Raw genomic sequence first — 27,739 nt, 5'->3', positions numbered from 1 at the left:
CGACACTTCAAATGTATCAAACAACAAAATAAGGGTATGCCAAAAATTGTGACGCTAGTTAGCATATTAAGGATATTGTCCAACCCCATTATCTCTAGTCCAGAATCAACATCACTGTAAGATCCTGCAGCACACAGGCAACATTTGTTTAGGCCAAGCTCCCAGTCATTATCGAGGCATTCCATGCCCTCGTCCAGAAAGAATTTCACAACATTCAGGAATGGGATGAAGTACTAATTAATACTTGCAGATCAGAAAAAAATAAGTACATACTTCTGAGCAGAGCTGGTCAGAAACCAGAGAGCACAGAGTTACACTAATTGATAGAAGAATTTGATAAGAGGAAATTTTAAAACAAATCCCAAATGGTGTTAGGTGTGGATCTCACTGGACGAAAGGTTACACAGAAATGTTACAGCCATTTGGCTATTGAGTTGGTGCTCACTCTTTGTAGAGGGATCCACTTCCTATTTCTCTGCTAAGTTCTGTTTTGAAACCTTCACTATCCCAATTCCATGTGGATGCCACAATTAAATTTTCACCAAACACTTTCTGGCACCACATTCCAGATTATAAAACATAATACAATTCTTCCTGCAACACCTTGGGACCACAGGTCACTTTAAATGTCTTCTCTGGTCCTTGACCCCTTCACAAATTGGAACAATTTCTCTCAATCTAAATCCATCACCTCTGCGATCTCTCAATGGCATGGATTTGGAGTCTGAAGGGTCTGCTCCCACACTGTATTCACTAAGATTCTCAACTTTGCCATTACATCAAGATTCTGCTCCCTTCCCATTGTTCTGTTGACTCTTTTCAATCAAAGTGTTGTGCAGACTATTTTCTTTTTGGAAGCAAAATAAAACAGAAACTGAAACGAGGATAGTTCACACTGAGCTCAGATGTGAACTGCAAAGCAGCTTGAAAGAAAGTAATGAGAGTGTGGAGCCGAGAGACTGAGAATCATCAGCTAGACATTGGGGAATAGAAGACCAATATGAAAATCGGTGAACTGTTGAATTAGGAATCAGATCTACTTCCAGTATCTTAATGCCTTGTAAAAATTCACATTCCCTGCGGTCATTTACACATCTACCTTGAATGTGCTTGGGATCCGGACGTAAGTCGTATCTTCAAGCTCAAGTGCACCACCAACAAAGAATCGTCGCATTTCTGCTAATGTTCCAGGCAGGATTGGTCTCCATGTTTGGCATGTTTTCGTATAGCTGCCTGTCAATGAAAATATTGCACCTTCAAATGTATATTAGACAAAAGCAGCATGGACAGGAAGGAAGAAGGTTGGTGACTAACCTAGAATCTACATTCAATTGTAACACAGCAAAATGGAATGAGAGGACCCAACATCAAGTGACTCAAGAGACTGAAAGTCCAAAACAAAAATACTGGAAAAGTACTACGACGTCCATCTTGGGTTTAAATACAAAGCAACAATATTTGTTTTCAGATACTAACAAACCAGTGGTGTAAAATGGTTTTGGATAGTTTTAATCCAATATTTAGTCGATGTCAACTCAAAGCTCAGCAGTATCCACTTAAAGTCTTTTCTTGTTTACTCACATTAAAAGACAACAAAGGTTGAAATGAAAATGAAAAGAATCACATGAACCCAGAAAGGCATGCTCTCATTATCATCATATCATATATCTACAGCCGGAAACAGGCCTTTTCGGCCCTCCAAGTCCGTGCCGCCCAGTGATCCCCGTACATTAACACTATCCTACACCCACTAGGGACAATTTTTACATTTACCCAGCCAATTAACCTACATACCTGTACGTCTTTGGAGTGTGGGAGGAAACCGAAGATCTCGGAGAAAACCCACGCAGGTCACGGGGAGAACGTACAAACTCCTTACAGTGCAGCACCCGTAGTCAGGATCGAACCTGTGTCTCCGGCGCTGCATTCGCTGTAAAGCAGCAACTCTACCGCTGCGCTACCGTGCTGGGAATAAGTCATATTGTTCAACTGAATTCTTTATCTAGCTGTGCAGGATTCATACATGGATTGCTGAATGGAGGTACAAAAAGTAAAATAAAACTTTCTCCAATACAAGCATTGTTGGACAAAATAACATTATAATGTTGCATATTTTCTCTGGGTAGTGTTGTAGAGCAGAGAGATCCAGGAGTACAGGTGCATGGTTCCTTGAAGGTCGAGTCGCAGGTAGATAAGGTGGTCAAAAAGGCTTTTGGCACTTTGGCCTTCATCAGTCAGAGTATTGTATAGAAGTTGGGAGGTCATGTTGCAGTTGTATGAGACGTTGGTGAGACCATATTTAGAATACTGTGTTCAGTTCTGGCCATCGTTATAGGAAAGATATGTCAAGCTTGAAAGGGTTCAGAAAAGTTTTACGAGGATGTTGCCAGGACTAGAGGGTGTGAAGTATAGGGAGAGGTTGAGTAGGCTGGGTCTCTATTCCATGGAGCGCAGGAGGATGAGGGGAGATCTTATAGAGGTATACAAAATCATGAGAGGAATAGATCGGGTAGATGCACAGAGTCTTTTGCCCAGAGTAGGGGAATCGAGGACCAGAGGACATAGGTTCAAGGTGATGGGGAAAAGATTTAATAGGAATCCGAGAGGTAACTTTTTCACACAAAGGGTGGTGGGTGTATAGAACAAACTACCAGAGGAGGTAGTTGAGGCTGGGACTATCCCATCATTCAAGAAACAATTAGACAGGTACATGGATAGGACAGGTTTGGAGGGATATGGACCAAGCGCAAGAAAGTGGGACATTGTTGGCCAGTGTGGGCGAGTTGGGCCGAGGGGGCTGTTTCCACACTGTATCACTCTATGACTCGAAATGACAAGATTGCCGCACCAGAATTATGGCAGTGTTCACAAACTGAAGTTGCCATCAAATACATTTATAAAATGTTGTGTGAGGGTTAGTTGCAACGGTTTGTTTTGCCTGAAAAATTATACGTCTCAATTGCATGGTACTTGAGGGAAAGCAGGTTGGTTAATTGGGTATATTATTAGATTGGAGACCAACAACTGCAGATGCTGGAATCTGGAGCAAATGTCTGGAGGAACTCAGGTCAGGCAGGGCATTTTGTGAATGGAATGGCACATGATGTTTTGGGTCTTCAAACTGATGAGGTAGGGGGTAGATGGCGGTGTGGGAAAGTCTGGCAAGTGATAGGTTAATGAAGGTAAGGGAGGGGTAATGGGTAGTTGCATGGAGTAAATTACAAAGGCAGGAGATGTAAGTGAGACAAAATGGTAGTCAAATAAAAGGAGCAAAATGGAAATCCGGAGGGAGGCATAGGGTTGGGGGGGGGGTGGGGAGAAAGGAGGGGGAGAAAGGAGGGGGAGAAAGAAGGGGGAGAAAGAAGGGGGAATGAAAAGAGAAATATCATACTATCATAACCCCTCCAGCAACTTTTCCCTTACACCAGCCCCCCCACCCCACATAGTGTGACCACATTTCTCCCACCATCCCAGTCACCTAGCTCGTTTCTCCTCTCCAATCCCCTTTCTTTTCCTCCCCCCTATCCTCTTCCCCCGGCTTTGCATCCATCTATCATTTGCCAGTATGTGGTCCAACTTCTCCTCCTTTCCAGCTCCCCCCCTCCTAATCCATTAGTCTGAAGAAGGGTCCCAACCCAAAGCGTCATTTGTCCATTCCCTCCACAGATACTGTCTGACCCGTTTAGTTGCTCCAGCACTTGGTTTCTTGTTCTTTATTATTTTGTAACTGTACCTTGTAGCTTTCCAAGATCATGTATTCAACAGTGGGAATCACAAAATGTGGACCCAGTGACTGCATGGAATTGTTGAAATTTAGAAACTTGAGATTTCCTTGGGCCCTGCCTATGAAATAACTCCACAAATATTTCTGGCAGACATCAGAAATATAATCTTCTAGGTGGGGATAATAATAGGAAAGTGCAATGTAATGAGGAGAGCAAAGGTATAAAATCCATGCCCAGTGCCGACTCAGTCATTTTAACCAGAAGAAGTCATTTGAGCGGCACAGTGGCACAGCTGCTGCATCACAGCACCGGAGAGCTGGGTTTGATCCTGACCTCGGCTACTGTCTGTGTGAAGTTTGCACATTCTCTCTATGACTGTGTGGATTTCCTCCGGGTGCTCCAGTTTCCTCCATATCCCAAAGGTGTGCAGGTTTGTCGATTAAGTGACCTCTGTAATTTGCACCTAGTGTGCAGGGAATAATAACATCAAACTTGAGTGGACAGGTCAGTATGGACTCGGTGGGCTGAGGGACCTGTTTCTATGCTGTATTTTTCAATCAAGTCAAGATTTAATTTGTAATGTGGCAATCCTAATTGGAACAAGAAAAAAGGCCTTAACACACTTTGCATGTGGATGATGTGAAGTCCAAACCAACTTGGCAATAACACTCATCAAACCCTCAAGTAGCCCCATAGAAGTCACTGTTCAGACTCACATTACAAATGTCTGTGAGGCCTTATAATAAAATAGCACTTTGGGTATTCATGGAATTGGAGTACTCTGGCAGCAGTTTATTCGAGAAGGGATGACTCGCAGGTAAATAAAAACAGTAAATGTTTCTAATAAAACAAAGCAGAAAATGTTGGGGACGATTAACATCCTTATAGTTAGCAGTTATTACTTCTGGATTAATCTTTTACCAGCATAGATTTTAATTTTGGAAGATAAATACATTTCCTTACCTGGACGGTCAGGAATGTCGATGTAACCATAGCCCTCAATACGATATCTCTGCCAGAAATCACAAGAGTACACCCCAAAATAAAGCATAGGCCATTGCAGAAAACCTACAAAATCCAAAGCAAAGAACAAGGCTTGAATAACGCTCATTGTCACTGGCATAATATCAATGAGAAAAAGAAAGTCTTTTCACAAGGGACTGAAGAGCACAGAAATGCAGAAGGTAATTGCCCCAGAGATTGTGACCAATGAGATACACAAAGTAAAAATGCAACAAGAAAAATATGCTTATTTTATGAATATGCAGATAATGCAGATAGTGCTGTTGCTTCCAAAGGGATACTCACCCTCAGGCTGATCTTCACTTCTTATAGACATTTCAAAGTTGAATGGATAAGAAAAATAGGCTACATCCTCCTATTTAAAATAATAACAGCAATTACAACTGGGCAAAAACACTAAGACTCATACTTTAAAAAAAAGATACCAAGTGGTAGATTAACGCAGTGTTTCAGGCAGCATTTCTACGACTCAGTCATACAGCGTGGAAACAGGCCCTGTTTAGCATTCCTGTTCCTGGGAATGCAATCTCAGCAAGGTACCAGTGTAACCAATGAAGTATAAAGGAATCTGAAACTTTGCTTATTTTCTAATTTTCAAGGATGGCATTGATTTGTTTCATTAAATCATTTTCCAGACCAGACATTTAAGTTGCAAACACAAGAGCTGCAAATGTTAGAGGTTCAGCAAAACACTAACTGCAGGCTGAACTCAGCAGGTCAGGCAGCATCTGGGAAGGGAAATGGACAGATGATGTTTTGGGTCAGGACCCTTCAGACTGACGGGGTAGAGGGATAGTTGCTTTTTTTCCCCCCAGGTATTTAAGTTATAAGAAAACATGCACAAAGTGCTGGAGGACATGAATAGGGACCATTTCGGTTCATTACCCTTCTTCGGGGTATTCATGTTCTCCAGAGATGCTGCCTCACCGGCTGAGTTACTCCAGCACTTTGTATCTTTTTTTGTAAACCACAATCTGCAGTTCCTTGTGCCTGCATTTAAGTTGTTGACTTTGACCAATTATACCACTCTAAAACCTAGGGCTTGTGAATTCAAAAACTTCTCGAGACACGAGTTCAGAATCTTGCATGATAGTCCAGTAACATCTTTTGAATGAGATATTAAACTATGCTGTATGGTAAATACCTTTTGAAAGTACAGGAAGGTTCTGCATATATCGAGCTTAATTATATTAAACTAGATTGTACAGTAATATTGCTGTTCGTGCAATCTAATTAAGCATAACATTAGTTGTTGCCTTCAATATATGATAAAATATATACAAGTATCTTCATTGTTTATTTTAACAGTGCAGGAAAAACAATATCGAATAATCTGGCACCCTAAGAACTTTGGTAGATTTTCAATACCACTGAATGTTTCGCCCATTAGACCTCAACAACTTGTTAACTCAGTTCCTCTCCCCACAGATGCAGCAAGACCTGCTGAGTATTTCTAGCTTTTTCGTTTTTTCTTTATCAAAGTCTCCTTACCTGGTCATTGACCTTGGTAGCGCACGTCTGTGTAACTCCAGACAACTGCTGGCTTGGAGGACAAGTCCAATCTAGGCATTAACAAATGAAGATGTTATTTAGACTCTGCGAGCCGCATGCATCTGTGTGGTGATGATGCACATCACTCAATCGACATTAGCCCAAAATGACATGCCACAAAAGGTGGCGAACGAATGAATGAATGAAAACTTTATTATTATTATTATCACATGTGACATGTCCCAGTGAGATTCTTTGTTTTGCAATACCCAAGGTATGCAAAGTGTCGCCACACAAAGGGCGCAGACAAAGTGGCAAACAATCCGAAACACCATAGACATTTCAAGTAGGAAACTTAATAATTTATTTCAGCATTTTGCTTTTTTATATCAAAAAATGCAATATGGTAGTGCAATATATTGTACATGTCAGATCAAATAATTTAAACATTTCATGTGGTTATGCAGGGAACGAAGGGATATGGATCACTTGTAGGTTGAGATTAGTTTAAATTGATATAATGTTCGGCATGGACAAAGGGGACTGAAGGGCCTGTTCCTGTGCTGTATTATGCTCTATCTATAGGGAGGTACAATATATGATGCAGATAAAATAAAATATGCACTTTAGCCACCATGTACTTCCTTGCCATCCCAAGACTTCCCCAGCAAATAGCGAGGAACAGTTTGTTGTTTAAAACACAGGCTGTATGTTATGAGCACGCAAAACTTTAAACAACCAAGACATCAGTCCCATCTTTGCGTTGAGAAATCATTGCTAGAAAGCATTGCTGGAAACCATCTTCACAGGGGTGCAATAGATTGATCATTGCTCCGATTGATTACTGTTCCGATTGATTACTTCTTATATTATTCTCAGATATGAAGTTCACTCGTCTTTTGTATGCCTTCTCATCCTACTCCTAAATTTCAACACTCCATTATTTGTAAACCTTACCATTCCTTACATTTGCTTCCTGTTTCCATGCAAACTGTTTATCTAGCCTCAAGTAGATGTTATACTTAACACTAATGGGAGACTGTTTCATGCTTTGAAATAAATTCTCCATTCGATCGAAATATGTTGTTATACATTTTTAAAATGTAACCTTCTTTTGGTTTATTTTTAATCTTGGAGAGAAGTCAAACATTTACAAACAGCTGAAACACCCTAGCAACCCACTTCTAAACAATCAGCCCTAGTTCAGTGGTGGAACTCAGCCAAAAGATCACAAATTTGTTCCATTCCAGGATGTAAGGCCAAGTTCAGTGCATTGCTGAAGGGCTTCCTGTATTATTACAAAGTGCCAGTTGTCAGTTAAGGTGTTCTGACCAGCAAATACAGATTACTTTGGTACTTATCTCACTCCTTAATGGACAAGGTCAGGGGAAATCTGCTAATAAAAACAGATCAAACAAGACAGCAGAGAAATAAATCAAGATGGCGCACTGGTACAATCATAGTGTCAGAATTCTGTAAAGTGAAACAATGTGTCAGAATAACAATTCTGAAGAAAAGTTAAGAAAGGATAATGCAAAATTTTAAGAGTATGATGGAAATTTAAAAGGCTAATGCAGGCAGCAAAAAAAAGGGCTTGAAATAAAGCTTGTGTGAAGGAACTGCAGATGCTGGTTTAAACCGAAGATAGACACAAAAAGCTGGAGTAACTCAGTGGAACAGGCAGCATCTCTGGAGAGAAGGAATGGGTGACATTTCGGGTTGAGACCCTTCTTCAGACCATTAGATTGCCAGTTTCTGAACTGCTCTCCCATTTCTGCAGTAGAAACATAGAAAATAGGTGCAGGAGTAGGCCATTCGGCCCTTCGAGCCTGCACCGCCATTCAATATGATCATGGCTGATCATTCAGCTCAGTAGCCTGTACCTGCCTTCTCTCCATACCCCCTGATCCCTTTAGCAAAAAGGGCCACATCTAACTCCCTCTTAAATATAGCCAATGAACTGGCCTCAACTACCTTCTGTGGCAGAGAATTCCACAGACTCACCACTCTCTGTGTGAAGAAATGTTTTCTCATCTCGGTCCTAAAAGACTTCCCCCTTATCCTTAAGCTGTGACCCCTGGTTCTGGACTCCCCCAACATCGGGAACAATCTTCCCGCATCTAGCCTCTCCAACCCCTTAAGAATTTTATATGTTTCTATAAGATCCCCCCTCAGTCTTCTAAATTCCAGCGAGTACAAGCCCAGTCTATCTAGTCTTTCCTCATATGTAAGTCCCGCCATCCCAGGGATCAATCTGGTGAACCTTCTCTGTACTCCCTCTAAGGCAAGAACGTCTTTCCTCAGGTTAGGAGACCAAAACTGCACACAATACTCCAGGTGCGGTCTCACCAAGGCCCTGTACAACTGCAGCAGAACCTCCCTGCTCCTAAACTCAAATCCTCTTGCTATGAATGCCAACATACCATAGAATCAAGGAGGCCTGTAAAAGCTATCCTTTAAGTCTGTTGGTACACCAGCACGAGAAGGGGAGTTGACAAGAATCTTCCTTTACTCATGCTAATGGATCAACATGAAATTAGTGACCCGTGACAATTTCCACTCATGCTGCTGCTTAAGAACCATTGTTTTAACGAATGCTACCTGAGATGAAGAAAGGGTGTGAGTTATAAAAAGGATAAACAGCAAGGTGCAGTAAGACGTGCATATAATTGAGTCAAAATTAGAAATATCTACATTAACACATTCACAATCAACAATCAGTGGCATACTCACTGTTTGGAAGTTCAAGGAGAAAATGTACATACAGGTTGTCATACTCAAACCCATGAGCTGACACTGAAAAATCAAAAAGTTAAATCAGGTCAAACACATTGGGCAAATCTCTGGAAACAGACCAACTAGATTATGGACTGTATTCAAATAGACCAAGCACATGCAGGGCAAAGTTCATCAGTACATAGAACCGTACAGCACACACTGTCTGTGCCAAAAATGATGACACGACCAACGCTTATCTGCCCGTACACAATCTATATCCCTCCATTCCCTGCATATTTACGTGCCTATCCAAAGGTTTCTTAAGTGCTATTATCGCATTTGCCTCCACCACCACCTCCAGCAGTGTGTACCAGGCACGAACCACTCTCTGTCTGAAAAAACTTGGATCCAGGAATGCAGGTAGACATTTCCTTGAAAGCAGGTAGATTATGTGGTCAAGGCGGCTTTAGCACATTGGCCTTCATGAGTCAGGGTACTGAGTAAAGAAGCTGGGATGTTATGTTACAGTGGCACGAGGCGATGGCAAGGCCACAGTTGGAGTTTTGTGTTCAATTTTGGACACCCTGCTATAGCAAAGATGTTGTTATGCTGGAGAGTGCAGGGAAGATTTACCAGGATGTTGCCAGGATTCGAGGGCCTGAGGTATAAGGAGAGATTGAGCAGGCTGGGACTTTATTCCTTGGAGCACAGGAGGATGAAGAGTGATCTTATAGGAGTTCATGAGAGGAATAGATAGGGTAAATGCACAGAGTCTTTTGCCCCGAGTAGGGGAATCAAGAACCAGTGGACATAGGTTTAAGGTGAGGGGGGGAAGATTTAATGGGAATGTGAAGGGCAACTCTTTCACATAGAGTGTGATGGGTATATGGAATGAGCCTCCAGAAGAGATAGTTGAGGCAGAAACTATAATGACATTTAAAACATATTTGGACAGGTACATGAATAGGAAAGGTTTAAAGGGATATGGGCTAAACACAGGCAGGTGGCACTAGTGTATATGGGACTTCTTGGTCAGCATAAGCAAGCTGGACCAAGAACCTTTTTCCGTGTTATATAACTCTAATTGCCTGGTATTAGAAGTGCAATGAGTGACTACTTCCAGCTTCATACATCGTAGTCAGACTTCAACATACTCATCTCAAATGGAACAGCGTGATTGTTTGTAAAATAAGTATAGAGTTGCACTTCACCCATGGCAAAGTGTAGGTAGACCAGTTCGGGGTGGTTATCTGGTTTGTTTGTAGATATGTACACAAGAACCTTTTAAGAAATGCATTAATTATAGGGATTATAAAAGTAGGCTGGATAGCCTGGCTTGTAATTATCCATCCTCTCAGGACAGGAGGCAGAGGGTCTTACGAGGTGAAGAAGTGCATTCTACAACAAATTACAATTTGACGAATTTTCTAAACAGTCAAACTTGTGGAATATGTACATGAGAGCACCTTCCTAAATCGTAAAACTAAGATTTAGATTATTAATGTTGATCAGCGGTCTGACATGTTGTTTAGTAACCTGTTTTGGGGTACCGTGCTAAATCCATGAAACAAAGAGGTATATATTAATTGTCATTTGTATCTTAACGATGATAGCAAGTTCTTCTGACCACAAAGCAGGGCAAGGAAAGAATTGCCCTCTTGTTTTGATTTGACTTATAAAATGTAGCCATAGTCAAGGCATTCAGCCTATTTTGAGAATCATGTTGCATACACAGACATTTTAATAGTCCTCTAATCCTTTGACTCGATCTCCTGGACAACAATTCATAACATCATATTGGAATTAACAACAACCTTTCTTCATGCACGAAGTGCATTTTACAGACTAATTAATTGGTGTTATTCATCAAAAAACTGTTTTCCTACTGTGACCAATCGCTTGGTAGACAAACAATATACAATGTCTGATAAAGCTTTGGTCAAGACCATTGAATTCCTGGACACAAGTGTCAGGGAATATATTGCAAGTTTGCAGATGGCACAAAAATGGTAGGTGCAATAAAGATGCTCCTTAGACATTGGTGTCTGGGATTGAGAAGGGGGAGTAGCAGAGACAATCCAAGTTACTTTTGATAAAAGGTAAGATATGGAATGCAATATACTTAGGACTTAAAAAACAAGTTTGTGGAAAGTGATCTCAGCATCATTTTGCAGAATTCCCTTTGCATTCATGTCCAATATCTGAAATAATATCCAGAACAATTAGAATTCGGGGTTGTGTGGTTACGATGAATCAGTGTAAAACAAAACACACCAGAATGTTCTTCGGTAACTGTTAAGTAGGCTTTACAGTGTCTTCCTTCAGTCACCTTACTAGGAAGATTAAATAGAAGCATTGGAAACAGTCCAGATGGGGAACCCAGGAATAATTTCTAAAGTATAATTTTATAGTGTGTTAATTCAGAAAAAAGTGAAACCTGAAAAAGTGAAGAGTCAGAAACTAGTTTTTTTTTAAAATGCTGAAGGTCTAGTTTGTGTTCAGAAATAGACTATCTCAATTAGTCGGGTTCAAAGAGATAGGGGTTCAGTTATCTCCTCGTGCAAGAGCAGTAATAGCTCAAGCTTCACTTTCCCCAAGGCCAGGCGGCTGATGGAGCACGTTGTTGTGTTGTGCAGCATGTTACAGATTCACTCAGATATCAAAAATAATTAGTCCAGCTCCACATCAGGAGGAGGCCACAGCACGCTGAGAAGAATAATGTCACCAAAATAACAGTCAAACTATTCTTTTCAACTCCACGGTATTTTCAGATATGCTTTTCTCTAATTTAATACATTGTAAACAAACTGCAGAGGAGGTAGTTGAGGCAGGACCTATAACAACATTTAAGACATTTCTACAGATACATGGATAGGAAAGGTTTAGTTTGATATGGGCCAATCGCAGGCAAGTGGGACTCGTATAGATGAGACATCTTGATCGGCATGGGAAAGTTGGGCAGAAGGGCTTGTTTGTGTGCTGTATGTCTCTAATTATTCTGTCTTTTCCAATAGATCATGTCACTGCTGACATGGGGGGGGGGGGGGGGGGGGGAGTATGGTGGGTAGGGGAGTGTTCCTTGAAATTAGAGAATTTCTATCCTTGGTCACTGCCAATGCAAGAGTGATGGCGTATGAAAACCTCATATTCCGTGTGGGTAGCCTACGAGCCAATGGCATGAACATTGAATTCTCCAATTTCAGATAATACGCTTATTTTCATTAAATTAGCTGATACATCTAGCCAGAATCATCATTGCAAGGATGACCATTTCAAGAATCAAACTATTGCTAGAGAGAACACCAAATAGAAAACAAATCTGATACAGATCTGACTTACCTACTTCACCGTTCACAAAAAGCTGAAGAAAACCCAGAGGAGGCTGCAAAATAAGGATGAAATGCATTAAAAAAAATTGTTCCTTGCAATATAAATACATTTATCACGTCACCCAACATCAATGGTTATTAACAATTGTCGATTTGATCAAAAACATAAAATGTGTGGTGTCAGTGATCTCCACATTGACCAGAGAGGGCAGATGATGGGAAGGCAGATGATGGGAAGGTGCTTCCTAAATTCAGATAGTTGTTCATAAGAATAGAGGTAGTTAGTGCAAGTCCCAAAACTGGCAACTTGTAATGAAAATTGAGGGATGGTCTGTCTTTGTTTAAAATGCTCGCAATTCAACAAGCCAAGAAATATTATTCATTCAGTTGCGAAATCGCTTCTCACAATGGGTAATACAATCTGTATCTGAAACTCAGGGACAATTGGACCTTTTACAAATGAGTTACATATGTGTTGGTTACGAATGTAAAACATGTGGATTGTTGACAAGTTGGTGAAAGTATTATACAAATCAACCACAGCTAAATAATGGTGGAGAGGATTCAAGAGGATACTCCTAGCCAATCAGGACCAACAAAAGAATAACGTATTTTGTTCTTTGGGAGGCAATTGTGTTGTACCGGAGCACTTAATAGAAGGTGAACAATTGTGCACTGTTTCGTTGCAATTGCTGTGAAATTAGTTAAAATAAAATTGGGTGAAAAAAACCCAGTTATGAGCATGATAAAGATTCAATAATAACTGTTATTCTATTTCTTTCTGCAATACATTCCATAATCCTCTCGAAAACTTTATTTCTCCTTTCGCAGTTCCACTCTGTACTGATGAGAGCCAAGATGCATCCTACTGAAGTTCACTGTCAGATGGGGCACGGAAACAACACTTCTATTTCAGTGAGGAAATAAATGGCCAGTGTCTGTTCTCAAGTGAGAGTGGAATCTTCTTTGTTTGAGGCACAGATCGCATAAATTGTTGTTCACCACATGGTGGCTCTGTAGGCAGCATTTTAAATCCGCACTTACCCCCTTATATCAGCAGAAACCTAGTCTGGTCAGTACAAAGCATATCATCACGCGCACAGGTGAACAAAACAAAAGTGTCCATTGTGTAGAGCCTGTGTTGGTTAGTATATTCTGCTCCTTGTTGCTAAGTTACATCGTTTCTGTGTGGTCAGCAGTATCCAAGGAAACGATACAGAAACCCCCATTCAATTTGGCTTTGCTATGGTATAATGTACTTTGTCACAGGAAATGCCACAAAATAAAAGCCTAAGGAACACTAATTTGACATTTATACTTTTGTTCAATAAGAATGTTTCCTCGAAATATTGACAAAATTGAAGCCCGTGAAATGGTGATGCGCAAGAAGGTAGACAGCAGCGGGGTACAGATAATTTACAGGAATAAAGTGACCAGTACTTCAATCATGTTCTTTATAAATGTCCTTTATGAGGTGGTTTTGCGACCAGTGTTGTGTTTTGTATTTGTGATTATGTATAAGACATTTATAAGTTACCAGCTGATACAAAAATTAAAAACTGCATGTTAAAAGGGTTGCAACAACAGAAACATAGAAAATAGGTGCAGGAGTAGGCCATTCGGCACTTCAGCACCGCCATTCAATGTGATCATGGCTGATCATCCAGAATCAGTACCCTGTTCCTGCTTTCAACTTCATACACAGGTCCTCCTTTATATGTGGCAGAACAAGTTGAGGAGACCTTTAAAAAGTATTCAAGATGCTTTGCTTTGCATAGGGACTTACAAAAGCAAGGAAGTCACATCAAGATCAATGGATGAAAGTGAATTGATATGAAGAAAGTAGAAAAATTGACAACGCTCCTATTAAGAGCTAAAAAGGACAAGGAAGATCGATAAAAGGTATTTAAAAAGACCGAAGTAAAATAAATAACTTTTCAATGGCAGATAAATAACATTTAAAATACATTTGGGCAGGTACATGTATAGGAAAGGTTTAGAGGGATATGGGCCAAACGCGGGCAGGTGGGACTAGTGCATCTTGATCAGCCTGGGCAAGTCAGGTCGAAGGGCCTGTTTACATGCCGTATGATTCTATGTGTGTAACTCGAGGATACAAGTATTGAAAAGGTTGCAGGTTGAAAAAAATCCAGTTATGGACATGAAACAGATTTAATAATAACTGTTAAGTGAGAAATGGAGAAGTATTTGAAAGGGGGAAATTGGAAGAAAATAGGGAAAGAGCAGGGGGATGGTTCTGATTGGATAAATCCCCCAGAGGGTCAATGGCATCTTTCTGAACATCATTAATAATTTATCTTGAAGTAGATTAAATGGAAATTTATGTTTTTAGATGACTGGTGTACTAAATAAATTATTTCAGAAAGTAAAGGGAACTTCAATTTCCAGATTTAAAATATTCTACCGCAGGCAGGGGTACTCTTCTTTTCCATCTGCCATGATTTAATTATCATGCCACAGCTGCTCAGTTCTCCTGGATCCATTGGGGAAATTAGTGACCATTGTGAAACTGATTAATTGACACCAGGAAGTCCCATAACCATAGATACTAAGATGTGCTAATTTGGCCAATCTTAACTGGAGCAGCAGTTATAAAGTCAGCTCGGGAGACTAAAGGGAGACTAAACTCAAAATGGCTCCAAGCCATGATTGCCATGCTGTGACCCCCTAGAACAAAGTTCATTTGAATAGGTTTTTTTAAAAACATATTTTAAATAAAGATCAATTGTCACATGAGCTTTCTGATATTCCAGTCTTTTCTGTTTTTATTAAAGTGAAACAATACAGGGGTCTTGGGAGAATCAGCTTGGAAGAATTTGTGCTGATTTGCAAATGCCACCGTGAAGGACTAGAAACATAAATTACGAAGAAAAATGACTTCAACTGTTGAGGGAAACAGCAGCAAAGAACCTGACAATGCTCACAGGAAATGCAAGTTAACTCCAACATCAAATGATGATATCACAGCCGAGTCCAATGGTCAACTTTATGCTACATGCAAAAAATGGGCATCCTTTACAAAACCAATTGGTTGGATTAAGGCAATTTGAACATATGTTTGACATTGTATAACATTGGCCCTTCTCAATGAGATCTGGAAGGGAAAAAATATATACTTACAGTTGCAAATTCATCTCCAACCAAAGTAGTGAGATACTCTTTGTGCCTGTTGTAGAGCTATCATCAAAAAGATAATGAAATATATGATCAAGAGTTATACAGATTGAAATAAAAGGTAATGCCTACATAACATAGGCATGTTCTCATTGCGTGACCAATACGACATGAATTAGAGCACTGTACATAAACGTTAAATCAGGATACCATCTATTGTGTCGAGACAAGAAGCTGCAGATGCTGGAATCGTGCGTGGAATACAATGTGTTGGAGTAACTCAGAATCTGTCTCACTGTCAAGGGATCTGACTTGCTGTTTAAGTTGTGCAACGCTACAATAGTTCAACGCAGCTGGTGATTATTAGTACAACATTGACAGATGTCTTGAGATTGATAGATTCTTGATTAGTAAGGATGTCAGGGGTTATGAGAAGGTAGGAGAATGGGGTTCAGAGGGAAAGATAGATCTGCCATGATTAAATGCCGAGTGGACTTGATGGGCTAAATGGCCTAATTCTGCTCCTAGTACAATATGAACTTTTTAACATTATCATATATCTAATGTATTCTGGTGATATTTGTGTTTTGGATTAACAAGGGATTAAAGGAAGATGAATGACTGGATCGTTTAAATAATTTTCCTTGACATTGCATTTGGTCACATTTCAGAGATGCCCCCAAATATATTGTCCCGCCCACCTACCTTCCAGCTTTCTCCCCCTTATTATCACCAATCTGAAGAAGGGTACGACCCGAAACGTCGCCTATCCATGTCCTCCAGAGATGCCACCTGGCCCACTGAGTAACTCCAGCACTATGTATTTTACTCAAGATCAGCAGCTGCAGTTCCTTGGGTCTCTCAACTTTATATTTAACAGTTAACGGTGTACGTGTTGTTAGAATGATTTTCTGGGTCAGGGCTATACCTGACTTTTTGTCACTAAACAGCTGCCATTGCTTTAGGTTAGGCACACAAGTGGTTGGTGGAGTAACGTGAATAGGTGTAGCCAAAGCTATGGTTCACAAAATGCTTTCCAGCTGACCTGGTCAGCTGATTTTTGTACTGACTGGGAACACCCTCAACTCTACCCCAGCATCCCAATCCAAAATCATCCCAATCCAAAGTCTGGGAGATGTTCGAAGAAAACACAATCAGCAGTAATAAAATTACATTTTTCTTACATCTTTAAAGAGATTTGTCTCCCTGCTCTGTTCTTCTGGCTTGACGTCAAGAGATATATTTTGAACGGTGTACAACCATAAATCCCGTTTTTCTCCCTCGGTCTCAATCCTACTCACGGGAGGTAGAAAAGCAAAAGAAGGTAGTTCATGGCAGTACAAAGTACATCCTCAGTATAACTGAGCAACATCATCAAAAGGGCTTTTCAAATAATGCAGTCTATGTGATGAACCTAGGGGGGGAAAGGGAGAAAGAGAACAAAGAGAGAGAGAGACAGGAAGAGAGAGAGAAGATGGAGACGGAGGAGAGCGAGCATGGGCAGAGAGAGAAATAAAAAATAAGAGAAGAGGAATGCAAGAACATGATATAAAAACATAAAATGGATAGTATAGTAATTAGCATTAAAAAGATTAAATCGTGCTGCTATGTTCAAGACTCATTGGTGTGCACCCTATATAAACTTTGATTCCTGCCGTTGTTGAGTATATCCTGGCTCTCTAACAGATTGTGGCAGTTGATGGGCTAATTTAGGATTTAGTAATCAATTAAGACAAATGTACTATGGAGTGTAAAAAGCAATCTATTACAGAGGAGTAACCAGATAAATGCAAAGATCATTGCATTTGACAAGGTTCTGCATGGTAGGCTGCTTTGCAAGGTTAGCGATTGGATCGAAAATTGGCTTCAGGGAAGGAAGCAGAGTGATGATGGAAAGTTTGGACTGGAGTCCTGTGACTTGCGGTGTGCCTCAAGGTTCAATGCTGGGCCCATTGAGAGGGAAAAAATGAACAGGAATCTGAGGAGAAACTTTTTTTTCACAGAGGGTGGTGGGTATATGGAATGAGCTGCCAGAGGAGGAACTTGAGGCATAAACTATAGCATTTGAAAGACATTTGGACAGGTACATGGACATGAAAGGTTAGAGGCATATGGGGCATACGCGAGCGGGTGGGATTAGCGTGCATGGGGCACCTTGGTCGGCATGGGCAAGCTGGGCCAAAGGGCTCGTTTCTGGGTTGTATGACTATCAATAAAATGAAATTACCAAGAGCTAAACAATAGGGTTTGTTGACTGCAAAATACAACATTGTCCTGTAGGACAAGGAACAAGCCTGCCACAGTTGTATTTCTTTAATCTCTTATCTGCTCACTTCTCCCAAAAAGTATGAAGGAAATATCCTCAACAAAATCGCTATAGCAATATGTTGGTGTATTCGTGCTTTTAATTTTTAAAACACGAAGAGATTATTAACAACACCTTATGGAGACAGTCTGATACAGATTATATGTTGGAAATATCACTGAGAAATCATTTAGGTAATCCGAAATGACACATTCAACAGCAATTGAACGGACAGGTCCCTGTACAGAATTCTATACCTCACCACTATTCCAATATGTGAAGCTGTTTGTTAAATAGTTCTAATGTCTGGAGAAGTCATTAACACAGTTGGCTTCCATCTCCACTGCCTTTCTTTCTAATCAGTCCTGTGCAAAGAACATTCCTCCGAAGAAATGAAAGATATCTAACCAAACTTTAGTTTAGTTCTTTTAGTTGCTGAATGATCTTCATATTACCATTGTATAGTTTGAAGTTAAGATCTTTACCGAAGATCAATACCATTCCATCACAGAAGATAATATATTTTATTAAGAGATGTTGGATTGTGGAGGAGGGAAGTGAGTTCAGTGCCCAAGAAAACAAGTCATTAAAGTGAATGAACAAGCACAAAATACAGTACAATAGAGGAAAGAAATGTTGGCCAACATATATATTGGGCTGGTATGCCAAAGGGAAAGAATTATACTTCAGCTGCTTAGAATCTTGTAGGAACCAATCCAGTGTTCCAGTATTAGTTTTAGGCATCACAATCAATCAGCCTTATAAGTGAAACAAGACCAAGGGGTAAATTAGGAGGACAAATTTCATATGGCTTGTATACCCATGAGTTTAGAAAGACCAGATTTAAAACTATTATAAATTGACAGGATTCAACTAGATAGATACAGTTGAATTTCCTGTGGTAGAGAAATACAGAACAAAAATGGCCTGAACCTAGAAATTGCCTACAGATTGTGTTGAAAATAGATCACAGTTATGGTTGTAAACCAAATAGTAAAAAAAATCAACATTGATGATCGGAGATATAACACATTGATCTGAATCTGGTACTTGCCTGTAGACTGCTTTACAATCGTTGAAGTCTGGTTTAACAGAGAGAACTCCATTGCTGTCCATCTTAATGGTACACAATATATACTCATCCTCACGGTGACCAAGCCTGAACATAAAGAACATAATTAATCATTGAAATAGCAATTTTACCAACTGCAATTTTAAACAGAGCTCTGAGTGGACACACTTACTTTCCATAGGGCCCCAGATCTCCCATGATGTACATGGTTTGCACTGGAGTATTCAGGACATGGTTGTTCCTCACAAACTCTTCAGTCGGCTCCCAGGTGATGACGCGTGATCTTGGAATCTTCCCTTCCCTACAAATTTAATATGAAGATGGATTTGGATCCAATGCGAGTTCAATTCCTGGCCTACACAGAGGTACATGATCTCAATGGTGGAAACGAGAGAAGGATTATGTTAGGATTTAAGGTCTTTAGACTTTAGAATCACAGCGCAGAAACAGGCCGTTCAGCCCACCGAGTCTGCGCCGACCAGTGATCACCCCGTACACTAGCACTATCCTGCACACTATGGACAATGTACAATGTTTACCGAAGCCAATCCACCTACAAAGCTGTACATCTTTAGAGTGTGGGAGGAAACCGAAGCACCTGGAAAAAACCCAAGCGGTCACAGCAAGAACTTGCAAACTCCGTACAGACAGCACTCGTAGTTAGGATCGAACCCGGGTCTCTGAGGCTGTGAGGTAGCTACTCCACCGCTGCTCCCCTGGGCCGCCCTTGGGTATGAGGTCCAAATAGATGGCACACTCTCCAAGAAACCAGGGAATGCAATCAAATGACAATTGACTCTTTAGCTGCAGGACATAGTTCAAAATGGAGGGTCAAGGTTTGAACTGAATGCTGGAGGAAATTAAATGAAGGCTTTCCACTTTAGCCTTTCGTGCAATATGGGCCACTAATTTAAAAGTTCATTTTCATATTACAGGATATGAACTGTAGTATATGGATGAAATAGGTTGAGGGTGAGTGGGGAGGGGGGGTTAATTAAATAAATTATATCCCTTAGATTGGGGCTGAGAGTGTGTGTTTGCATACAGTGAAGGTGTTTCACCCAAAATCTGATGACTTTAAGTTAAATAAAGTGCTTCTTGAAAATGGACTTGTCTGCTATAAAAAGCATAGTAAAATCCAGATCTGGCTATTCAGCGGTGTCGTTCTTGTTCCTAGCTGGAATCAATATGCTGCTATTATGTGTGGGTGAGTACCAGAGCACTCGAGAAAAAGGTAAATACAAAAGACAAAATCACCAACATTAGTAATCACCAACATTAGTAAAGGAAGAACATAATACAAGGAATGGAAGCAGGAACAGGCCATTCAACCCTCTTGCAAACTCTGCCATTCGACGAGATCATCCTGATCATTTACCCCAATGGCTCTTTCCTATAATTTTCTTAATCTCGAAAAACCTACCAATTTCAAAAATTCACTGCCCTCTACATGAAGACATTTTTTTCCTATCATTGTCCTAAATACGGACCCCTTGTTTTGAGATTGCGATCACCAGTTCTAGTCAAGTCCTTCAGGGGAAAAAAATCAACTCCACATCTACTCTGTCGAGTCCCTTTCAACTTTTATGTGCTGAGAATGAGAACTCATTCTTCAAAATTGGGGATCTCAATATCACAAAAAAGACACCTCTTGCTGTTCCTTCTGGTACTCACCCAGAAGTAATAGCAGCATATTGATTCAGGCTAGGAAAAGCCTAATCATTGATTAGCTAGATCTGGACTTTACTATGTTTTTTGTAGCTAGATCTAAGAAGCACTTTTATTTAACTTAAAGTCATTAAATTTGGGGTGAAGTTCTGACTATACAGAACTAGGTGCTGCCTCAGCCTAGGGGATCCCATTTCTCTAACGAGATGGAAAGGACACCTATAGCTGTCATTCTCAGCAGTAACATAAAGCAGCACACAAGTAAAGATTCAAAACAATTTACGAAACGTGTTGTGCAAATATAAATCAAGACAAGTCACTCCACTTTTGGTGGAATTTTCAAATGATTCCACCTGTTGACATGTTTATTCCCTTCTCACCCCACTTACATCATTCTGTGTTCCTGCCTCCTGCGTCGAACATGTGACATTCTTTCTGTCAGGTAGGATGGAATCTCCATTGATGATGTGGTTACTACCTTGGAGTGCTGCAAAAAGGATACATTTACCTATTTGGTAATGGTATTTTGTCAAGTTTTATTCTTCGATTCAGAGAAGTTGGTTTTTAGCCAGATCCATAATGGAAGCCTTATGGAAAGGACGATCTAATCTCAAGGACAAATAAACAGCATGTTCCAGTAATGAACGTGGCAGCAAGGTCATCAGGAAGATCATTGAACAAGATAAATAGCTCACTCTAAAGATCTCCATGTCTGTGGGTATTCAATCGTAGACTGCTAAGTGGAAGAAGTTCAAAACTCCACTTAAAGTCTCCCCCTAAAGCTAAAATAAGCATATTGATCATATTGTAGACATAAAATGCTGGAGTAATTCAGCGGGACAGGCAGCATCTATGGACAGAAGGAATGGGTGACGTTTTGGGTCGAGACCCTTCTTCAGACTGATGTCAGGGGAGTGGGCAGGACAGAGATAGAATGTAGTCAGAGACAGGACACAAAATGCTGGAGTAACTCAGCGGGACAGGCAGCATCTCTGGAGAGAAGGAACGGGGGACGTTTCAGGTTGAGACCCTTCTTCAGACTGATGTCAGGGGAGTGGGCAGGACAGAGATAGAATGTAGTCAGAGACAGAGACACAAAATGCTGGATTATATTGATCATATTGTCTAGTATGAGGAGATTCCTGTAAAAGCACAGAGCTGATGCAAGTACAAAACGATATCTTGTTTTGGACATTTGATATAGCCCAATTCTGTTTTTTTTTTCCAGTTAACTTAATACTACATTTAAAAGAGCAGCATTTAGTTTTTTTTTAAATGAAAGTGAGCAATCAGATTCAGTACCTCTTCAGTGCTGGTATAGCGGTCAAAATCAGTGTAGGTAAAGATTCTGCGATTCTTCTTCTCTTCAGCTTCCTCCAGGCGCAGGATCTCATTACGGTATTGATAGTCCAGTGGACTTTGGCACAAATGTTCATTCTGGTACAGGTCAATTTCAAACTACAATGAAAAGTACAGTAGTTAGTTTAGGTTTTCTTCCGATCTTCAACATTCCACACCTATGGACATCCTACTTTCTGACCACATGATGAAATTTAGGGGGAGGGGCGGGAAAGTGCTGGTGGTGAAAGGGGTTGAAGCAAATTTTAGCCATTAAGAATGCAAAGGTTCTGACACAAATCCATTTCTATTTTCATAGTTCATTGTAAGGAGATTACAAAGCAGTTTTGGACAGAAAAGTCCATGATAATTACCTCCAAAAATCTAAATATTCTGCAAATGATAAAGTATCTTTTCACCGGCACCAATGACAGGAAAATCTAAATTGCAGTCCCATGACTACACAATTCATCCAAACAAATTACCTCACTATTATTAAGTTCATTTGGTTTATGTCACCTAATTTTTGTGATCTGAAGATTTGAATTGGTTGCTCCCCATAAAAGAGTTGTGGTCATTTGTTTTTGAAAATTAGATTGTACAGCAAAGGTATTTTGCATTTAATTATTCTTCCTCCTTAAGAAGATACTTCAGAAATTAGTCACTCTGGCTCATGGTAGTTTAGCAGAGGTTACCTGGCTGTATAGCTTCTCTTGCCAGCCTATTTCAACCTCTTCTTGGTCGTCTGTCCGATAACCATCTGCAGAATTGACAAGAAACTACAATTTAAGATACAGTTGCTTAAGACACGAAGATATTTCCAAAATACTTTCAGCATTTGCATGTATAGAATGAAGGATCCCATGTATACTTTTCTGGTGACAGCAGAATTTAAAAAATCTATTGTACTTGCAGTTTTCACTGAGAAAAATACAGCTCTGCTGCCTTCTTTTCACAACCCTCAGCAAGAGTTTCCATAATTTGAATTCTCTATCCTACTGTCATTTTGACCTCAACATCCCAACAAAAAGCAACATAGATTCAAAGAATGCAATTTAATATTTGGATTGGAAATTTACACCTTTACGGATTTCAGTTTCTTCTGCTACTCCGATTTACATGTCCATTAAACTATCTTTTATATCTTTAGTTGTCTTCTTACTAGCCCTTTCTTTGTTTAATCCCTCTTGCCAACCACCTGCAAACTTATCCTTTATCTGCATCTACACCATTTTCATGATCTGATTATCTTTCTCTATTTTTTCTCTGTACAGTTTCTGTATAACCAGCATTTTCCAACATTTTTTGTCTTTGTTTTTATTTCATGTTGGATGGCGTAGCCTATTGATAATCTCATGTTGAAACTCATTTTAGGGCAGAAGTTGTAAGGATAAAACTTACCGGCGATGTTTTGTGCAGCCATGGAGTCGAAGGTAGACATTTCGATGGCATTTTGCTTGGAGAAAGAAATAGGTTGCAAAACATGTTGGGTGAAGAGTGCTGTTGGGGTGACCCGCTGAAGCCATACACTTTTTAAGAGAAGAAAATAAATACACTTAAAAACCTCCATGCATGAAACAGTTAATCTTCAAAATAATCCAAATTGATAACAAAAGTTAAATGCATTCATACATCTCGTAACATCATATCCTAAGGTGGCATCAGAGAACCAAAATGGAAAAGGCATGGAGGCAGAAGGAAAGTCTTTAGAGTGGATAAGGGAGAACCAGTGGATGTGTTATATCTGGACTTCCAGAAGGCTTTCGACAAGGTCCCACATAAGAGATTAGTATGCAAACTTAAAGCACACGGTATTGTGGGTTCAGTATTGATGTGGATAGAGAACTGGCTGGCAGACAGGAAGCAAAGAGTAGGAATAAATGGGTCCTTTTCAGAATGGCAGGCAGTGACTACTGGGGTACCGCAAGGCTCAGTGCTGGGACCCCAGCTATTTACAATATATATTAATGATTTGGACGAGGGAATTGAATGCAACATCTCCAAGTTTGCGGATGACACGAAGCTGGGGGGCAGTGTTAGCTGTGAGGAGGATGCCAGGAGGCTGCAACGTGACTTGGATAGGTTAGGTGAGTGGGCAAATGCATGGCAGATGCAGTATAATGTGGATAAATGTGAGGTTATCCACTTTGGTGGCAAGAACAGGAAAGCAGACTATTATCTGAATGGTGGCCGATTAGGAGAAGGGGAGATGCAACGAGACCTGGGTACACCAGTCATTGAAAGTAGGCATGCAGGTGCAGCAGGCAGTGAAGAAAGCGAACGGTATGTTGACATTCATAGCGAGGGGATTTAAGTATAGGAGCAGGGAGGTTCTGCTGCAGTTGTACAGGGCATTGGTGAGACCACACCTGGAGTATTGCGTACAGTTTTGGTCTCCTAATCTGAGGAAAGACATTCTTGCCATAGAGGGAGTACAGAGAAGGTTCACCAGATTGATTCCTGGGATGGCAGGACTTTCATATGAAGAAAGACTGGATAGACTCGGCTTGTACTCGCTGGAATTTAGAAGATTGAGGGGGATCTTATAGAAACTTACAAAATTCTTAAGGGGTTGGACAAGCTAGATGCAGGAAGATTGTTCCCGATGTTGGGGACGTCCAGAACAAGGGGTCACAGTTTAAGGATAAGGGGGAAGTCTTTTAGGACCGAGATGAGAACGTTTTTTTTCACACAGAGAGTGGTGAATCTGTGGAATTCTCTGCCATAGAAGGTAGTTGAGGCCAGTTCATTGGCTATATTTAAGAGGGAGTTAGATGTGGCCCTTGTGGCTAAAGGGATCAGGGGGTTTGGAGAGAAGGCAGGTACGGGATACTGAGTTGGATGATCAGCCATGATCATATTGAATGGCGGTGCAGGCTCGAAGGGCCGAATGGCCTACTCCTGGACCTATTTTCTATGTTTCTATGTCTTTTGGATATTTGTTCCCATTATTTTAGAAATCCCACCTTCCCATCAAAGTCACAAACTGCAGATCTGGTCTTTGTAATTTATGGTGTTATTACAGAAGATACTGCAATCCTAAGGAAAGCATTTTCAAACATTACTCACCACACCACTTCTGCATCCCATACCTCCCCTCGCCCACCAAGGCTTTTGCAACCAAAGTAGGGACAAAATAAGGATACAAAGAACCAAACATTTGATGTTTTTCACTCTCGCCACCACCTTCCCGTTGATGAAGACAGCTTTGTGGATCAACAATCAGTTGAGCACACTGCCTTGAGATGCTCCGATGCTGATGGTGATCGAGGAGGAAGTGTTGCTGCCAATTCATACTGATTGTGTTCTGTTGATGAGGAAGTCGAGGATCCAGTTGCAGAGGGACGCGCAGAGATCTGGTCCGTGAGTTTGGTAACCAATTTGGAGGGGATGATGGTGTTGAACGCCAAGCTGTAGTCTATGAACAACAGCCTGATATATGTGTTTTTATAGTCCAAGTGGTCCAGTGCAGAATGGAGAAGAACCAGTGAGATCACATCCTTCGTTGACCTGCTGTTGCGGTAGGCCAATTGTAGTGGGTCCAGGTTCTTGTTGAGGCAGGAGTTGATATGTGCCATAACTAACGTCTCAAGGCACTTCATCATCAAGGATGTTAGTGCCACCAGTCGGTAGTCATTGAGGCAAGTCATGTTACTACTCTTGGGCACCGGTATTATTGATGCCCTTTTACAGCTGGATTGCAGATTCTTCAGTCCAAACTCTAGAGAGCATCAGTGCTGCCAGATCATCCATTTCATGTTCTCGAAAAGCACCGGAGCATACTGGGAGGCTTACACGCTGGAATCAGTCACCATTCACAAATGGGCACGATCCAGCAGTTTGCCAAGGAACTCTGACATTTTCCAGTAAAATGGGAGCTAAATTTATTGTAAATTGCTCCTCCCTCAGATACTGCATCAATTATTAATCCCCCACCCCAGGTAATCGATTTCAACCCCTGTCACACTGTATTAATTTTGTTCTCCAATATAAAAACAAATATTGTGGATTCTAGAAACAGAAATAAAACATTAAATTGCAGAAAAGGCATGACAGATATCAGGCAGAATCTGTGGAGATAATCAGAGAACAGAATCAACATTTTAGGAAAATGCCATTGCTTCATGTCAGTGTCACCCTGATGAAATGGACTGGATCACACTGGTAGATGATACTCAGCAGTCCCAACAGAGGATGGATGGCCCACAAGCTGCAGCGTGCAATTTCAGCAGGTTCCAGGCTTCCACTCCTATGCACTGCAATTTTGAAGAAATCAGATGTGGACACATTTGAACCTATCCTACTTGCCCTGTGAGCGCAGGAACATTATATAATTTACTGAGCTGGGGGGGGGGGGGGGGGGGGGTCAGACAGACATTACACAAGGCACCTTATCTTCAGTGTTATTCTTTGAATGAAGTGGCATGATTCAATAAAAAACGTTCATCTAATTTTACATTACTTAAACAAGTGGTTTACTAGTTATTTAAATAAATCCCACCGTTTTTGTAAACGTCTGTGATTATCAAAGATGTTTAGAACAATCTCAATTCTTCATTAGTTTGATTTTGCTCCAGCCCTGCATTAATCATACTCTCGACACTAATACCCCTCCAACCCAATGGAAGTTGAGCCAACTCCCTCACCCCAAGTATTTTAATTCCTAAATGCCAGGTTAATCCCACCTCACTCCAACCCATGCATTCATCCCTGAACCCGTGTAATCCCACTCTGTCCCATCCTCTGCGATAATCCCTTTGCATCAATCCCACCAGTCCCACCCCCCGTGTTAAATCTTCTCCATGCATTAATCTCACCCCTTGTGTTAATCCCTCTTCTTGCATTAATCCCCCTCCTTGCATTAATCCCCCTCCTTGCATTAATCCCTCTCCCTGCATTAATCCCCCTCCTTGCATTAGACCATCCCCCTCTCGTTAATCCCCCTTCCCGCATTAATCCCACTCCTTCCCACCCCTTGCATTAATCCCACTCCCGGCGTTGATACCATTCCGTCCCACAGCTTGCATTAATCATATGCCCTGCTTTAACTCCTCACTCCCGGCATTAATACCACTCCCATCCCATCCTTTGCGTTAACTCCTCACGGCCGGCGTTAATCCCACTCCCTGCACTAATCCCGCTCCACTCCCAACCACTGCACTAATCCCATTTCCTTTCTCTCACGCAATCGCAGTATTTAACCGCACCTCTCGTACTCTTACCGGATGCGGAGGTTTTGTACGGGATCCTGAGTGCGATAGATCGCTGCTCCTCCCTCGCTCCGACATTCGGCCGCCATCGACCGTCGCTCCGCCCGCTGCTCCGTTGCCGGGGTAACGGAAGGCGGGGCCCAGTTGCCCGGTCCGGCGCCGTGCAGCGGTTCCCCCGGCAACGGACCGGGCCCGACTCCGCCCGTTGCCCAGCCCGGCCCGGGACCGTGGGCAGCTGGTGTCCGGGAAGCTTCAGGCACTGGCCGATGTCCCTCTCCTCAGCGTTACACAAAACGGCCCAGTGTTTGTGGAGGTTTGATCCTGATCCGTCCCGAGATAAACGAATTGGAATTGCAGTCCCTTTCCAGCACTTGCTCGGTAATTCGCCGTTTCAGGGGGTCTGAGGAGGGGCACACTCTCGGAATGGGTACAAAAATGCTGGAAATATTTGCAATTTTACATTTCCAACAGCTACAATAATTTTTTTGGCTAGTTTAGGGCCCTCTTGCTCTTGCACAAAATCAGTTGAAATCGGTGTTGGAACGAAATCAACCTTTTTGCTTTGAGATTGTGAATGACTCACAACAGGTGGCTGCTAAACTAAACAGAATAATATGACTTTTGATGGGAAATAATGACTTGAATGTTCTGCATTACATTATTGATCAAAATTTCGAAAATATATTTTGAAAAACTGAAGGAGGCACTGGGTTGTCTTAGTGTCA

At 41.1% G+C, this 27,739-nt stretch overlaps 1 protein-coding gene across 5 annotated transcripts in view; it reads right to left on the bottom strand.

The window, feature by feature from the left end:
- mks1 (MKS transition zone complex subunit 1) overlaps positions 1-27,223 on the bottom strand; it is a 30,919-nt gene extending 3,696 nt beyond the window's left edge. The window contains exons 1-16 of one of the 5 annotated variants that reach the window (XM_078422327.1): positions 27,027-27,100; positions 24,991-25,815; positions 23,206-23,333; positions 22,500-22,564; positions 21,769-21,924; positions 20,856-20,953; positions 18,971-19,099; positions 18,781-18,885; positions 16,606-16,714; positions 15,428-15,484; positions 12,297-12,339; positions 8,973-9,035; positions 6,240-6,310; positions 5,034-5,103; positions 4,689-4,793; positions 1,100-1,233 (exon numbers count right to left, since the gene is read on the bottom strand). In XM_078422327.1, coding sequence (XP_078278453.1) covers positions 1,100-1,233; positions 4,689-4,793; positions 5,034-5,103; positions 6,240-6,310; positions 8,973-9,035; positions 12,297-12,339; positions 15,428-15,484; positions 16,606-16,714; positions 18,781-18,885; positions 18,971-19,099; positions 20,856-20,953; positions 21,769-21,924; positions 22,500-22,564; positions 23,206-23,245 — 1,245 coding nt within the window. In that variant the 5' untranslated portion in view covers positions 23,246-23,333; positions 24,991-25,815; positions 27,027-27,100. The other 4 variants (XM_078422326.1, XM_078422325.1, XM_078422330.1 and 1 more) reach the window with 4 other exon arrangements.
- Between the last annotated feature and the right edge of the window lie 516 nt (positions 27,224-27,739).

This window comes from Rhinoraja longicauda, chromosome 26, assembly GCF_053455715.1.
Source record: "Rhinoraja longicauda isolate Sanriku21f chromosome 26, sRhiLon1.1, whole genome shotgun sequence".
Classification (NCBI taxonomy): Eukaryota; Metazoa; Chordata; class Chondrichthyes; order Rajiformes; family Arhynchobatidae; genus Rhinoraja; species Rhinoraja longicauda.
Note: the sequence above shows the minus strand (reverse complement) of the source record. Positions and strands in the feature narration are given on the sequence as shown.